This window comes from Acanthisitta chloris, unplaced genomic scaffold, assembly GCF_000695815.1.
Source record: "Acanthisitta chloris isolate BGI_N310 unplaced genomic scaffold, ASM69581v1 scaffold8521, whole genome shotgun sequence".
Taxonomy (NCBI): domain Eukaryota; kingdom Metazoa; phylum Chordata; class Aves; order Passeriformes; family Acanthisittidae; genus Acanthisitta; species Acanthisitta chloris.
Window position 1 is genome coordinate 51317 of NW_008657605.1, and position 16001 is coordinate 67317.

At 41.6% G+C, this 16001-nt stretch overlaps 1 protein-coding gene across 1 annotated transcript in view; it reads left to right on the forward strand.

Moving 5' to 3' along the window:
* NUP93 (nucleoporin 93kDa) overlaps positions 1 to 16001 on the forward strand; it is a 74109-nt gene that overhangs the window by 45509 nt on the left and 12599 nt on the right. Inside the window, exons 5-11 of the mRNA XM_009084784.1 lie at positions 5983 to 6057; positions 8193 to 8282; positions 9634 to 9773; positions 11806 to 11938; positions 12900 to 13057; positions 14785 to 14950; positions 15775 to 15868. Coding sequence (XP_009083032.1) covers positions 5983 to 6057; positions 8193 to 8282; positions 9634 to 9773; positions 11806 to 11938; positions 12900 to 13057; positions 14785 to 14950; positions 15775 to 15868 — 856 coding nt within the window. The remainder of the gene's footprint in view (positions 1 to 5982; positions 6058 to 8192; positions 8283 to 9633; positions 9774 to 11805; positions 11939 to 12899; positions 13058 to 14784; positions 14951 to 15774; positions 15869 to 16001) is intronic.

A 16001-nucleotide genomic window follows, 5' to 3' on the forward strand; every position in this document is an offset into this window, starting at 1 on the left:
TATGGCTTTTCTTAGGAGTCTGGTGAAGGCTCTTGGGTTTCTTGGCAAAACCAAATGAATACTAAAAAAAGAAAAGCTTTCTTTATTAATTTGCTGTCTCATGCAGGGCAGATTAGAATTTTGTGCTGCTAAAACCTCTAGTGTTCATCAATTCCAGGTTAATCCAGCAGGGACCAAATCCTTTGGGCAAGACTGACCCTGTGCTTAACATGAAAAGATACTGTTACAACTTAAAACTTTACAGTTTATTCCCTTAAAGAAAGTGTTCCAGTTAAATGAGTAGAGTGAAGCAGAGTTAGGTGCAGAGTTGTGGGAACTCCACCCCTCTGAGCTAGGAGCATCAGACAGTAGCTGCAATCCCTGGGGCACAGGTACATCACAGCTTCTGCACAGTGCTCCATGAAAATGCTCACCTTGAGAGGAGAGGTGATAGGGAGTGGGGGAATACAAGTTGCTGTGCTTTCAGGCCAGAAAACGGACACTTTTTTTTTATAGCCATGTTCTTCACCCATGGAAATGTATTCTTGTTCTTTGGAATGACTTACAGACCTGCAAGTGTATTAAAATAAAAAAAGCCCTTGGTGTTAATGGGGTATGACCTGTATAGGGATTTGGAAATAATTAAAGTTGTTAATGAAATGTCCCTTTCTGATTACTGTTCTTTTAAATATAGGTCAATCCCAGTTAGCATACATCTTTTTATAGAGGCTGTCTTCCCCAGAAAGTATTTTACTGATACTGTACTGTGACTTCTCAAAGGTTATCCAGCTTCCCAATATTAGAAATGCTAAATAATGCAGGCTGAATTCATTTAAAACTAAGAACAGCTATCCCATTATTTTAGGATGTGAGTCTGCAGACTTGGCAGCTACACTGATAGCTTCTAACATCTCTGATTTGTGTGCTAGTTACTGCTATGGGGTTTTCCTTCCAAAGTGTGGATATTAACTGCTAGCAGAAGCATTTTAATAACCTGCTCTGAACAGGTAAACCCCCTTTTTTGGTATTTCAGTGTCAAATGGATACTACACTTGGTCCATGGCATTTGAGATGCCAAGCATCAAATTGGTGGGAAGGAGGAGGGGAAAAATACCACCTCCTAATGTTTTGCATGAATGAGTTTAAAGACTCAATGTACACTATCACTCAGTAATACTCTATTCTCTGTTTCAAAGCACTCATAGTATCAGTATGTCATTTCAAGAGCATTTAAAATCCTTGATATATTCTAGTCTTAGCCTCAAAAAGTCAAAGGTCTGAGAGGTTTGAAGTGCATCTACTGTGTTAAAAGCCTGTTATCTAACCTCCCCACAGCAGGTTGTTCTTCTAAAGCCTTGTTCCAGTCAAATAAGTTTTTTGTGTGTGTGTGACACAAACAGACACAGCCTGTAGAATATAGTAGAGGTTTAATTGATATCCTCTGGAGATGGAGAATCAACTGAAAAGGCACAGATCCAAACTCAGCAGGGGGCCGGTCTGCCTTCGAGCCAATTCTCAAGCTTTGGGCAAGCTAATTTGGGCAGAGTGAAATACCAACACATTATTCATGGAAATAAGACCAATTAACAGGCAAAGCTCATGATTCAAAGAACGTAGCACAGAACTTGACATTAGGGTTTTCTGCTCCCCCTTGTCTTCCAGCCTGGCCTTCTTCCCATCTGGGAAAACCAGAGCTGATAAAAAGGTGCTTCTTGGGGGGGAAAAGGGAGGAAAGTCTGAGTTTGTTTTCAAGGTATCAAACAAAGTGTTTGCTATGAGCCTTGTGCCACTGGGTTCTGAGGCATTTCTTTTGTCTTTTTATTCCAAGTTTTTCTTTCTTCCACCCTTACCACAAGCTCTTCCTCTCCTGCTGTCAAGCAACACACTCCTGCAGTGATGGAAAGGCGCTGGTGCTCTTGGTTTCTCTTCTGCCCCTTTATGTCTACATTCTCTCTTAAATTTCTAGGACTGCAAGATGCTTTCCACTCCACCACAGTGTATTTTGATGGGGTTTCTCCGGCTCAGTCTCCTGCATAGTTATTCACTGCATCTACTGGCCAAGCCATTTGGAGTGCTGACAAAATGTCTGCCCAGACTTCTGCTGAGGAATGTGCATATGCATATGAGAGTGATGAATAATGCATCTTTCCATGCACACGGTTTGGTGTGCAAGTGAGGCTGAATGCTTGGCTGAGTACAAATGAAGGAGGACTCCTTTGAAAAGCAGCATCGTTAGGCTAAGTGACTTTAAAAGATAAAAATGTGATGGCAGTGCAGCATAGCTGCAGCTTTCAGAAATGGATAATATTAAAAAGAAGTATTACAGTTCTGAAGAACATTTTGGAAAGACCTGAGTTCAAGGCAGGGAAAAGCAAAAGTAGTTGAGAAAAACAGCACAAGCCATTTAAGCAGTATCAACCTAGAGATGCAGAAAGATATGTGTGTGTGCACTTACACTTCTGGTCCTTTGTGCATTCTCCACTTTCCTGTTTTTCCTTTTGCTGCTCCAGTTAAACTTAAGAACCTGAAACACAATTCTTGTATGCTCCTAGCTGTGATTTTCAACACATCTTTCATTATCTTTTCCTAGCTTGAAAACTTGCAAGTTGTGACTAGACAGCAGTGGATATCCTCCCTTTTGCCCACATCCTCCCTGTAGTTTGTAGGGGAAGTCTCTTGCATCCTTCTGTGGAAGGATTGCCTGTGCAATCCTGCTGCTGCAGTTCAGGAGGAAGAGTCGGAGTGACCTTCCCCATGCTGACTCACTGCTTCAGCTTTGCTTTTGAACTTTCCTTTTAGCACAGCCATGAGATAGTTCAGTGAGCTTGTGCTTTCTAAAAGTTTAATAATTCAAAGATTAAGCCAGAATGCATGTATGAGATGGAAAAAGATAGAAAATAAGCTTGGTTCCATGGCTCTTTTCCCATAGGAAAGTAAAGCATAAGAAAAGCAGGACAAGTTCTGGAGTTGCTGAATTTTTTCTTTGCTGAAGTGCCAAATCAGTAGTGGGCACTTAAAGGATTTAATTTCACTGTAGAGGGTTGTTAATAAGTGATCTTCAAAGCAGAGTGGTTAGGGTAAAATTAAAATGGGGGAAAGGAAAGGAAAACCCAAACCCCAGAGCAGTTATTTCTCAGTTTCAGGTGTGCACTTCTGAATTCAGATCCTTACCTGTGGGTTCTATCCCAGCAGTCACACACCCCTCTCTGGAGTGGCAGCCACGTGGGTCCTCTTTGGTGCTGCAAAGCAGGAAAAGGAACCAGATTCACAAAACAAAGCCCCAGTCCTTATGTGTCTGGTGCTTGGGCACTGGTTCAAAAGTGACACTAAGTCACTATGTACTATTCTTCACTTGCTTTAGGAGATGAAACCTCATCGGTAATTAATGACAGCGTCCATAATTTAGCGTTACTTTAAATAACTCTGCGTTTTATCTGGCACAGCATAGGGGAAGGCTGCAAAGCACTATTTCTGCCATCATGTCTGTTTCCCAGGAAACCTGCTTTAACAGCTTCTTTGTTCTTTAGAACAAAGAATTTGTCGGGTTTTTTAGGTGGGTTTAAAGGAATTTGTGTCAGATTATTTGGCACTGAAAGAAAAATGCAAATGCTTCTGGGTATCAGTATCCATTAAGAGAGACTGTGAAGAACATTTTTAGTGTAAGTTCTGTTGCAAAAACAAAAAGTGAGGTTTCTTTTGGGTTTTTGTAAGGTGTCTAAACACACCTGCCTGATTTTGTAATCAGGTTGGGCATTATTTAAATGGCATTTTTAGTGAGAAATTAATGCAGTAAGAATCTAATTCCAGCAATTTTAAAGGATTGTCCGGGTTTGTCTTTTGTAGCTTCATTCACTTATATTTCATTACATTAGAGACACACAAAACTGAGTATTTTTTGTTCTGTAATGCACTGTTGTGTGCTATGCAGAAAGCAGTAATCACAGCACAAAGCTCTTATAATTTCTCAGCAGAGATTGGTGTCCTTACCTCACGTGTAAATTCCTAGCTGTGATTCAGAACAGCTTCTTGGCCATTCCAATTGCATCACTTTATTTGTTCTTCAATTTTAAATTGCAAACAATCTCCTGATCAAAACTCCTGGACTAGGACAGTGGGTAGCCATTGTCTTTGCAAGAACACATCCTCATGAGTGTAAGGAAGGTCTTACACAATAGAATTTATTCTAGGTTAAACTGATACCAAAATAAAATTAATTTGGGAATGATTGAGAGACTGTTCAATGCATAAATTGATCAGTAACATGCCTGGAAGTTCATATGTTTGTATTATTTCATTTTCAAGTTGGGATACAGTTCCCCCAAAAAAGTGAGATTCCTTTGAAGGCCCTGCCAGCACTTCATCCTCATTTGTAACAAGAAACTGAATGATGGCACCATCTGGAGAAATGCTACCCATTTCTGGATCTCTTCCTGAAATTCACAGAAGCCAGGTCATGGCAGGAACATTGCTCCTGCCATGCTGCAGCCTGACAGGTGTCAGCAAAGCTGAACTCTAAAGCTGATTAAACTAGAAGTGAAAACAGTGATTTTTCCATTGCATTTGGGCTTTGTTATTTCTACAGGCAGCAAGTGGTCACATTTAAGTGAACTCTTCCAGGAAAGACTAGAGCATGTTCTTAAGCAACACTTGAGGTGATCCTGTCTGAACAGTAAAGTACTGATGTTCTGGGTAACTAGTGTAATAAAAAGTAAAGCTGTTTGACAGTATTGCTAAGGTGCAGTGTAACAGCTAATGAGGATGTGCATCCAGTTCTAACTGGCTTTGATGGTAAAAAGCTTAATTTTAAAACTCTGCAGATGTACCTGCTCTTTCTTGGAAAAAGTTGCTGATTCCAGTTTAAATGAATATTGATGGGCTTGAGTTATATGATAACAAACCTGAAAACCTTCTTACTTTTCTGAAAGCTTGTCTGCTCTTCTTTGCTTGCCCCAACTATGTCAGTTGGCTTCATAATAAATATTATGCTCTGTACTGAGCTTGTCTTGCTTTCATCTTCAGACCAGCATGGCTTGCACAGCAGCTGATATTAAAGGGCTGCTTACCTCAAAGGGATCTGTGTTTAAAATGATGGCACTTGATTTTCCAAACCCAAGACTTGCAATACTGATGTTGAAATGAAAAATTACATTTTTTTAGGAAGGAGGAAATATTGGACAGTATTACATATGAATTGGAAGTATCCTTTCCTCCAAAGTGGTGCACGGCCGTGTTCAATGGTGGCTGTGCTGAGAACGTACTTGGGTTTCATAGTGAACACTTAGGAGAATAGCTTTATGCAGCATTAGACTATTATGGCATGTTATGCTTTGAGTTTTATAAGAGTATGAATTTTCCATGCCACGACTCCATCAGCTGTCTCTCCCTGCACTGCACTCAAAATATCTCAATCCTGGCATAGTCTCCGTGGGTAAAAAGACTACTTTTTTCAGGTCAGGATATTGTCAGCATACTTCCTCCTGCAGCAGAGCAGCAGTGGGGAACTTTTCAGCACATAACTGAATGCTCCAGACCTACTTTGTGTCTGTATATCATGGTACTGGGACAAAACTGGACTATCAGATCTGCTAGACTGGATTGGTTTGAGCTGGTCCATTGTATTCTTTATCCTTGCTGTAATGGAGATTCAGACTTGATGCTTCACAGCGAGACACTAACGTGCCAAGAAGCAACCTTTCAAGAAACAAAAGCAAAGAATTAAAATTACAAGTTGCTACTGAGACACACGGATGTCCTAATTCCAGAGAGCTGATGGTTGGTTGGTGCACTGAATAAGGAGGATTTCTGTCACTTCAGAAAGTTTAAGCTGTAGTGGGAAGATAATGAGATATTGCAGTGAGACTGCACTTTTCCCTATAGCTAGTTCAAAACTGTGTTCTGTCAGGAGCATGGCTTTGCTGTTGTTCCTTAGGAGCAGATGTATTGGTAAAATGCATTGTGGTGATTCTGTACTTTATACCTTCCTGTGTGCTTCTCATTAAACAGCCCAGCTATGTTGGTGACGTGGCTCTTCCAGGGCGCAGCTCCTTGGACAGTGTGGAGATGGCATATGCTCGTCAGGTGAGTGGAAGTGCAACAACTTGGCTAAACATTATGTTCTACAGGGAGAGAGGTGGGGAAAATAAAGATCTGAGCGTAGTGTGTAAGAAGTTATGGTAGGAAAAACATTAAAATACCTGCTTGGAGATAAAATGCAATTGGCAAATCCATAAATCTTGCTTGATGTTTTAGAAGCTTATTAACCTGTCCTCTATTGGATATTTTTCAAAAGGAGATCCTAAACACTATGTATTACTGGAGAAAGCATTTATGCTCATCTAGTAAACTGAAATTTTTTTAACCTTTCAAAACCAGCAGGTTTTTTTTAGGATTTGTGTCAATGTGTAATTGTCCACAAGTGAAGGCTTTATATTCCCTTTATTCTCCCATGTGGAAGATCACTTTTCTCATGTGTCTGTGTGTAGGAAGAAACATGCTGAAGTCTTAATCCTGATGTTTGTCAAATTCTATCCTATTTTAATGGCATTGCTTATGAGAAGCTTTAGTGCATCAGCTACGAATTAATATGCCTGGTAGCATTAGACTCCCTTGGAAAATTTGCAGGGAAAACTGATAAACCTTTACATAACCAATTTGTTACTTTTGTTATTTGAGATTATCTGTTTACCAGCACTGTGGGGAACAAAATGAAAGAAAAGGACTTGATTTTTCAAAATGGAATATGTGAAACGACATAGACAAAGCGTTGCCTAATTTGCACACAATTACTGTTATTGTGTGCGTTGGCTCAGCCTGTGCTGAGGCAGATAGCAGCTCCTGCATCTGTTTTCCTACATCCGCATTCAGTTATGGTGACTGGGAAGAAACAAAACACCAAATGTGCCTCGTTGTGCTGATACAGTTTACGTTTGATTCAGCGGCTGTTAATAGTTCGTTCATTTGTTTCATATCTAATATACCTGCACTAAGGGTCTTCCTTATAGCATAATGATGTCTGTACTTTGAGCCTATCAACATTATTCCCTGCTGGTTTTGGCATGTGGGAGGCCCAACCTCTCTAGCAGTACTATCCGGGGGAGCTGTGTAGTCAGTGTGGCAGGTGGGCCCTTTGTCAGGGCACAGGCTGCATGCAGGCTGCTGTGATGCACCCTGGAAATGTTTGTGGCCAGGCTCCTGCTCCCAAAACACTTGGTGCAGTCACCCGTCCTCCTGGTAAGTCCTCTGGAGAAGCTGGCCTGGCTGAGCTGTCCGTAACATCAGCCTGCAAGAGTGCAAAAATACCTGGGAGTCAGCAGTCTGTCTGGGGCTCCTGTGGTTCCTGTGGGGAGTTAGGAGTCCTGGAGATCAGGTCCATGCTGCTTCAGTTTATCAGCAGCCATGAAATGTGTTTGAATTACACTGAAGTGATTCATTTTTCTTCATGGATAGTTCAAACCATTTCACAGGAACACGGTGGCATCCATGGACATGATTTCACTGATGCTGTATTCTGGTTGCAATCCTGAGCTCTTGTTTGCATGCTGGGCATGTTGAAGTAGTGCATGCCAAGGGAGCTAAAGTACAATGGCACTGCCTTTCTAGCATTGAGAACGATTATTTTCAGACATAGTAGAAGGTCTTTTGGCTGAGAGTAGAGTGAACAATAGTTGATGAAACTAAATGAAGATCATGATTGAAATCAAAATGGAGAGGGGGTGCATGTGTGTGTATGTTTAAGGGCAGGTTTTGAAAGGCCAGGTTTCTGTTAATTTATCTGTCTCAGATTTCCCTGAATACTCCCACAAACCAGCAGAATCCTGTTTCTTTTATGTCACAGCAGGTAGGAGGCTACCATGCAGGGAACTATCACAGCCATCCAGTTGTCAGGTCGCTTCTGAATCTTTGTCCTCTAACAATTAGCCGCAATTAGTCTAACAGGCCAGCGAGTGCAGTGTGTTGCCATGCAGAACCCCTGAACAGCTGGACTGCTGCCTGCCTGCAGGCAGGCCTGGGGCTTTGGTGTGTCGTGGAAGCTTGGGTGATGCTGATACCTGCTCCTCTACCATGGATTAGAATCGGCTAACACAGGAGAGAAGCAGAGATCCTTGCTGGGAACACTGTTTTTGAAGCCTGGTTCATATTTTACTGCTGTGGCTGGGGAGGGAGATAGGGGATCCTATGTATTGTTATGCATGTTTGCTTTAATTATGTTTTAGATTTATATTTATAATGAGAAGATAGTGAATGGACACCTGCAGCCTAACCTGGTGGACCTTTGTGCTGATACCACAGGACTGGATGATAAGGTACTGCCAGCGAGTTAACATAAGGAAATGTATTTAATCTGTTTTCAGCTGTGATTAACAGCCTGCTGACATAGAGGGAAAAATACTGATATTGCCAAAAAAAATTGCATGGCTCCACAGAAACACAGAGCCAGTACTGGAATTTTCTCTAGTACAGCAGGGCCCACCTGCAATGAAGTTGGTCATGGTGAAAATCTCTTAACGCAGTGAGGAAGAAATGAACCTGTTTTCACTGCAGTGTCCCATCACAAGTGATAAGCTGCTGGGAGAAAAATTGCTTTTAATTTTAAATAGATTCTGTCGTGTTTGGTTTTCAAAACGTGGTCTCTTAATATCCTTTGAAGATATTTAGTTGTAGGTGAAAGGTCTTCAATCAGACTCTGCTAGAGCTGAAATAGGCTCCAATAGCAAAACATAAAGCCCCTAGGATTGACTTTAAACCAATGATCTGCCTACTTTTCTTTTTTTCTATTCCTTTAATTGTGTTGCCTTGATCCACCTCAAGAAAGAATAACAAATGCACATACCTGCCACTTTCAAAAATGCCTGGAGGAGAATACTGCAGGAGGGTCAAGCTATGAAAAACTTTGTGAATGGGGAGAGCAAAAATCTGTTCAGAAGCTGAGGGGTAAATGCTTCAGCCAGATCTGAATTACAGATGTGTATCTTTGCTCTGAACAGCTCTGTTTGTATTGCCAGGGACAGCCGGTGAGTTTCAGTGTTCTTGCAGCTTTGAAGCACTGAGATCAAACAGCTGCCCTTGCCCAAGTGAGCAGTGCTGTTAGTTCTCAGTGTTTTGCCATTTCAGCAGGGATGCTCTAGCCCTGCAGACACTGATACGATCTCGTCCTTGTCAATAAGCAGACCTGGATGGTTTTCAGCCTTTATTTATAACGGAGTCTTTGTCCAAAGGATCAGTGTCCTTTTGATGCTTCTTATCACAGTGCATAGCACAGCTTTCCAATGGCAGCCAGAATCATTGCTTACATGGAAAGCTGGTGTTGCTGTGGTACTTATTGAGTGGGAAGTGTGAACTGGAAATGAGCAAGAGGCTGAGTACCAAGTACCCAGCCTAGTTTTGGAAATAATTGTCAATCCTGGGCAGCAATTGCAGGTACAATGTTTATAGTCATCATCTTGCATGAGAATTATGCAAGAAAGCCTGTGAAATTGAATTCCATAGGGCACAAGCAGCTTAACATCATGCCCAGTATCTCCATTACAATTCTAAACTGACATTACTCCTGTGGTTTTATGCTTTTCTTAAGCGTCAGGACACCATGTAGCTCTAAACAGTGTTGCTTGTTCCTCTCTGTGCTAATTGCTGAGGCATGGAATGATTTGTTTGTAGAACATCTCTGAGATGTGGGCCATGGTGAAACAAATGACTGATGTTACCCTGATTCCTGCCAGCGATGCCTTGAAGGTCCGGACCAACATGGAGGTGCGTATGGAGTTCGTGAGACACGCTCTGCACTACCTGGAACAGAGGTAAGACGAATGCTCTGGGTAGCACACTTTGATACAGTCCCCTAATAATAGGCCAGAATGACTTTGTAATGCACATAAATATAGTGGCAAGTCGGCCACCTCATGCTGCTCACAGAGTGTTTGTCGCCTGCCTTTTCTGTTGTGCGAGGCTTAGAGCAGTCACTTGAATATAAAACTGTTTAAATTTAGAAGTGTTCGAGTTAAAAAGGCCTTGAATCCATGGGGAGATTGTTTAGAAGACACAAAGACTTTTTATTCTTCTATGTTGCTTATAAATATTCTATACCTGCACAGTGATATGTGAAGATTTTTCACTTGTGGAAAGGGATCCATTTCCCCTCTGCAGAAAAACGTCCTCTTTTCTATATTCTTCCTTGCTGATTGCTGACCACTGTCAGCAGCTTTGAGGACAGCACTGGGGACAAACCTGATGCAGTGAGACAGGTTCTGATCATGCCATCTCTACACTGAAAGGTTTTTGGAAAATGAAGAGGCCTAAACTCCTTGGCCAAGAAAGTGCTTGGAGAATTGCAGGCAGTGGAGCTGCCCAAAGCCACATCCCTGGATGCTGTTACCCACTCCCTGCACATGTGGGTGTTGCAGTGTCTCTTACCTAGTAGCCACTCTGTGATGCCAGCAGGCTCCTTCAGCCTGCACACACAATAGCTGCAGTGTAGTACACAGGCATTTGTTAGGGACACAGATCTGCCATTGGAGCGTGGAAAGTGCTGTGCTGTACTACAGCACTGTGGGAAGAAATGCTTTCACCCCCTGGCACAGCCTTTTCTTGGCCCTGGCAGTTGGTTGCCACACCTCATCAGTGCTCAGTGTCACCCAGGGGTGGTGGCGCCGTGTCTGCCTGTGCACAGAGGAACTGACACATCAAAAGGATCCTCTGTTCCCAGTTCTTCGATCTCAGCAGAGTGCAATGAGCCAGTGACTCCTAACCTGACTTGCCAAATACCCAACTTGCTGGATTTTCACAGTGCCATTAACTGCTAACTGAAGTTAGGAATTAATTATATATAGTTCTCCCCCAACCCTCCCACCTATGGAGATTGAGCCTCTCAGGCTTGGGGGTTTTTTAAAAATGTTTTTAGACTTATTTTTTTTTTAAATTAAAAGAACCCCTGTGCCTTGCTTCATAGCTTTTATTTCCTAGTGGGAATTGGCTAATACCGGAGTGTTTCCATGCCTCACCAGCCCTTCACTCGTATGTGGAGGAGATGTAATGCCACTCACAGCTGTTCTTGCATTAGTTGCCTTGGAACAACTCTGATCTTAAGCCCGAAGGAGCATGCACTTGACTCAGACATAATGCTAGTTACCAAGATACTCTGATACTTGCCAATGTTTAGCATAGCCTTTCAGTTTCATAGTCTGATGGTGCATGAGTCTATCGTGTGCTACAGAGAAGAAATGAACTTCATGTCAGTTATTGCTGCTGCTTACATTGAGCTTCCTTCAGTGTAGTTTTTTGAGACTCTTGCTTTTAAACATGAGTATTTGTTAAGTTGATCTGTCTTGATTAAATGCTCAGAAGGTATTCTTGCAGCTACCTTTACCATATGTATTTCTCTAAATTCCCTTTTTCTCCAGGATTTCCTTCTGCTAAGTCCATAGTCCTAATGCTGGTATTTTTCCATATGGCAGGGAGGAGAGACAAATGCATCTGTGGTGTTTAACTGTTCCTTTGTGACAGGATTGAGAGCTAAGCATTAGGATGTAATGGCTTTTTACCAGTTACATAACTGAGCTTAACTTAGTACCAGGAGAACCTAGTAAGAGAAACTTCATAAGAGAGAGTTGAACCTGGAGCCACAGACTCCAAACATGGTGTCTCTTGAGGCTGCTGAATACAAGGATCTTCTTAAATTGACAGAAATTTTTGCCTCATTTTGTTGTAATGATAATGTTTGAACAGCAAGGTAATTTGCTTTAAATTGCCAGTTCTGTCGGATCTGTAAGGCAGTGGATGTTTTTCTAGCAGGTACATTTCAATCTGTTTTGTTTTGCTTGTGTTGTTTTTCAGTTACAAAAATTACACCTCGGTGACAGTCTTTGGAAATTTGCACCAGGCTCAGCTGGGTGGAGTCCCAGGGACCTACCAACTCGTCCGCAGCTTCCTGAACATCAAACTCCCTGCGTCTGTCCCTGGGCTCCAGGTATGTCCATCACTGTCAGCAACTGAGCTAAGGTACCAGTGCAGATCTGTTTGCTCCAGTGCAGCCTCCAGTGGTTATTCTATTGCTTAAACTGCTTTTAGGGCAGCAATATCATTCCTTCTCTAGAATTTTTCATGAGGAAAATGAAAGACAGTAGACAAAATCACTCAGAGTTCAGAGCTAGTCCCAAAGCATGGTGGGTGCTCAGTAGTTGGAGTTCTAAATTCTAGGAATTATGGTCTCTTCTGGTCGTTGTCCTGGAGATCAACAGCAGATGCTAAAATACATTGTAATGGTTCAAAGAGCAGTAACTTAATCTCCCTGGTTTACTTTTTCTCATTTTTTTACACTTACTGTAAGATGGTGACACCAGTTTTTGATGACTAAATATGTATTCTGAATTGTAGCCTGAGCCTTTTATTTAGGAGTCTGAATAAAACCCTGCTTACCTGCACAGAGGAGAAAGTGCATAGCTGTGCACCTACAAAATTGGCAGATAAACAGGCTGGGTTTAAAAATTAAATAAAGAAGTTCAATGAAGAAATAATAAATTATAGCACTGGAGGGCACACAGCTAAGCGTAGCTGTCCTTTTCTTAGCTGCTGAGATCTGTGGTGAATTTGGAATCTTTCTGTTTTAGTAAAAATGTTCTTAATACCTCAGTGGTCTGATCCAAATCCACCTCTTGGGTGGGGAGAATATCATATGCTACTTCTGGGGCTGTCAGAATCTCACTCAGAACTGAAACCTGGGCAAGCAGAAGAGTCACACCCTTCACTGCTAAGGTGTGCAGAGCTTTCACAGGGCTTAACCCTCATGACCTCTAGCTTCTGTAACACAGACAGAATTTTTTTACCAAAACCAGATGTGGGTGTAAAAGCCAAAATAATTTATAAGGCACATGATAAAGAAAATTAATCCAAATAGAAAAAAAATTAAGTATTTCCTCCTTTCTTTTCAGGATGGTGAGGTGGAAGGTCATCCTGTGTGGGCACTGATTTACTACTGCATGCGCTGTGGAGATTTGACTGCAGCCATGCACGTGGTGAAACGGGCACAGCACCAGCTGGGAGAGTTTAAAACCTGGTTCCAGGAGTACATGCACAGCAAAGACAGAAGGTAATTGGGAACTAGGATCTTCGTGAGGAGTGGGAATTGCTGTGGAGTAGTGAAATAATCAATGGTCTGGTAGAAATGCAAGAAGCTCAGGTCCCTTCTGGTGGTGCTGGCTGCCTGGGGTTTATATTACCTACATAAATTACATGTAAGAAGTTTGCATATTTTAATTTGTGGCTTTGAAGTCCAAAAATCTCCACAGAGAAAGAGTTGTTTGAAGTTATGCAAAAATTTACATTTCAAAAACAATACAATGGTGTAGCTTTGTTTTTTATAGTAGTATCTGCCCTGTGTAACAGTGGGATACTGCATACAATAGATCACATTTAATCTTCTGTCATGAATCCTGTGTCTTTTTGTTTCCCATGCTGCTTATTGCAGCAGAATTTCCTTTGGGGAACACTTTTTACTACACCTGTTTTCATAGGAATGCCTTGTAGTAAAAGTGAGCAGTGTTTGTTAGAGGCCTTTAGAGAGGTTGACTCACGTCTTTCTTGTGCTTATTCTCCTCATCCAGTTTTGCTGTCCATCACTGGACAGAAGCCACTGGTCAAACTGCTGCTGATGTGGTTGCAAGCAGTTGAGTTAGTGCATCTTAAGGTGTGCTCTGAACTCCACAGGAGTTCCCTTTCCCATCTTTTCACTTGCAATGAATTTCAAACAAGTGCACAGTCAGCTATTGCATTATAGCTGTGCTCCCTTCAGGGGAATGGCTATACTAAGCTACTGCCTGAAACTGAAGGAAACTGGAGAGCCCAGATAAGTGCCAGGACATGAACCTATAACATCCCACCTCAGCCTATGACAGTTTTATTCATCCTCATCCTGCAATATGTATTTAGGCACTACAGCTACAAAAATGTGAGCTAGAATATAACAGTTTGCATGTCTTTAAAAAAAAAAACAAAAACAACAACAGCAAAAAACCCAAAGCAAACAAAAAACCCAACAAAGCTAACAAACTGAAAGGGAAAAAAAACCCAAGTGCCATTTACCAAGTACTGTGTGCCATGTTATTCTTCTATAAATGAACTTGTTTCATAGAGAGTGCTCATTATATCAAGATTGTTCCAGAAACCTTAGTGAAGGTACTGTCATTGTTCTCATTGCAAACACTTCAATGAGATACAGTATAATTGATTTATTTTGGCTTTGTTACAGCTATGAAAAGATGCTCTGCCTACAGATTTGATAAACAATGTGTTAGTCTAGAACAACACGTGATTAAATTCTGTAATATTCTTTACAGGAGGGTACAAGAAGAAAGAATGACAAAGAACATTATGACAGTATTTAATAATAAGGATGAAAGTGTTTCTTCTAAAAGACTTCATGGTGCAACGACCTGCTCACTTGTTAGTTACTAACCCAAAGAGTTCCTAAGACTTTGTGAGCTCTCTGTTGCTGAAATGCTGAAACAGCAGAGTCAGACAAAAATAGCTCATTACCACAGTATTAATGTACCCCTAAAGAGGCTGTTGTGTGATTACTTCTTTTTTTCCCTGCAGTGGGTATTTGAAGACAATCCTCCATAACTTCACTTATATGTTTAAATTCATATGTGCAAAATTTTTGCCTACAGTTATAAATAGAAAGTGCAGGAAATATTGGGCAGTGCTACCATCATCATGCCTTTGCTGTGAATATTCACCTATTGATTTGTATCCAGGTTTCCTCATACAGGGAAAATGGGTTTCATGTCTTTTCCTTCAATCTTGTATTTTCTTTAGACTATCTCCTGCCACAGAAAACAAGCTGCGCCTTCATTACAGACGAGCTCTGAGAAATAACACTGACCCCTACAAAAGGGCTGTTTACTGTATTATTGGCCGTTGTGACATTACAGACAATCAGAGTGAAGTTGCTGATAAAACAGAAGATTACCTTTGGTTAAAAGTAAGTGTGGTGTTGGGGTTGTGGTGGTGGTGTTTGGCTTCTCTTTTTTTAAGAACAGTTCTAAGTGGTGCATTTCTGCACTGCTCTGTGACCCTACCTACTTCTCTGCACTGCTCTGTGACCCTACCCTACCCTAGGGCTGGTGTTTTGCATCAGTGTAATGTGACTTGACCTTGAAGCCAATGCAGGGCTGGGAACCTGAATTCAAGGGCTGCTTTGTTACCCTCTGTCCTATCAGGTGTTACTTTGGGTACACTTGTCTTTGGAAGTGTCATGTTCTTCATTTGACACTGAGCGTTGTCAGCTGTTTTTACAAGTCGTGTTAACTTGCTACAGTGAGGATGCTTTGACTGCTCCTTTCAGGATGGATTGTGTCTGAAAGTTTGGTGTCAATTGACCAAAGACAATGCTGTCGATGTCTCTCTGGTCCAAAGTCCTTAGTTTTGGTGGGGGCATGATAGGTATTGGCCAGTACCTGTTTCTCCCTTTTATCAGAAAGAGGGAGTAGAATGATGTGTGTGTTAATCCTGGCTAAAAATTACTGCTTTTAAATATTGTTTAGAGAGTATTCAGAGTTCTGGCATCAGAGTTTGGTGGCATGGGCAGATACAGAAGCCCAGGTTATATCTGCATGGATTTCTGCTGTTACTGTGTTAGAGATCTTTACTTCCCAGCAATGGATGGACCTGATGTTGCAACTAGAAGTAGTTTCTAGTCAGTTGGTCAAATCCTATGAGGGGCTTTAGATGGAATGCATATCATCTGAGTGCATTCCTTGTGCAAGGAGAAATACCTGTGCTTCTTTTTTTGGATGTGTTTTTCAGCTGAACCAAGTGTGTTTTGATGATGGTGGCGCGAGCTCCCCACAAGACCGACTGACGTTATCACAGTTCCAGAAGCAGCTGCTGGAAGACTATGGTGAGAAACCACAGAGAGATGTGTTACTCAGCACTCTGCTTTTCTGCCTGGGACACTTTCCTGTTGTTATTACACAAACCTAGGCTGCACAAAAACCCCTACAGCTCTTCACTAGTGACAGCATCTTCAGGGT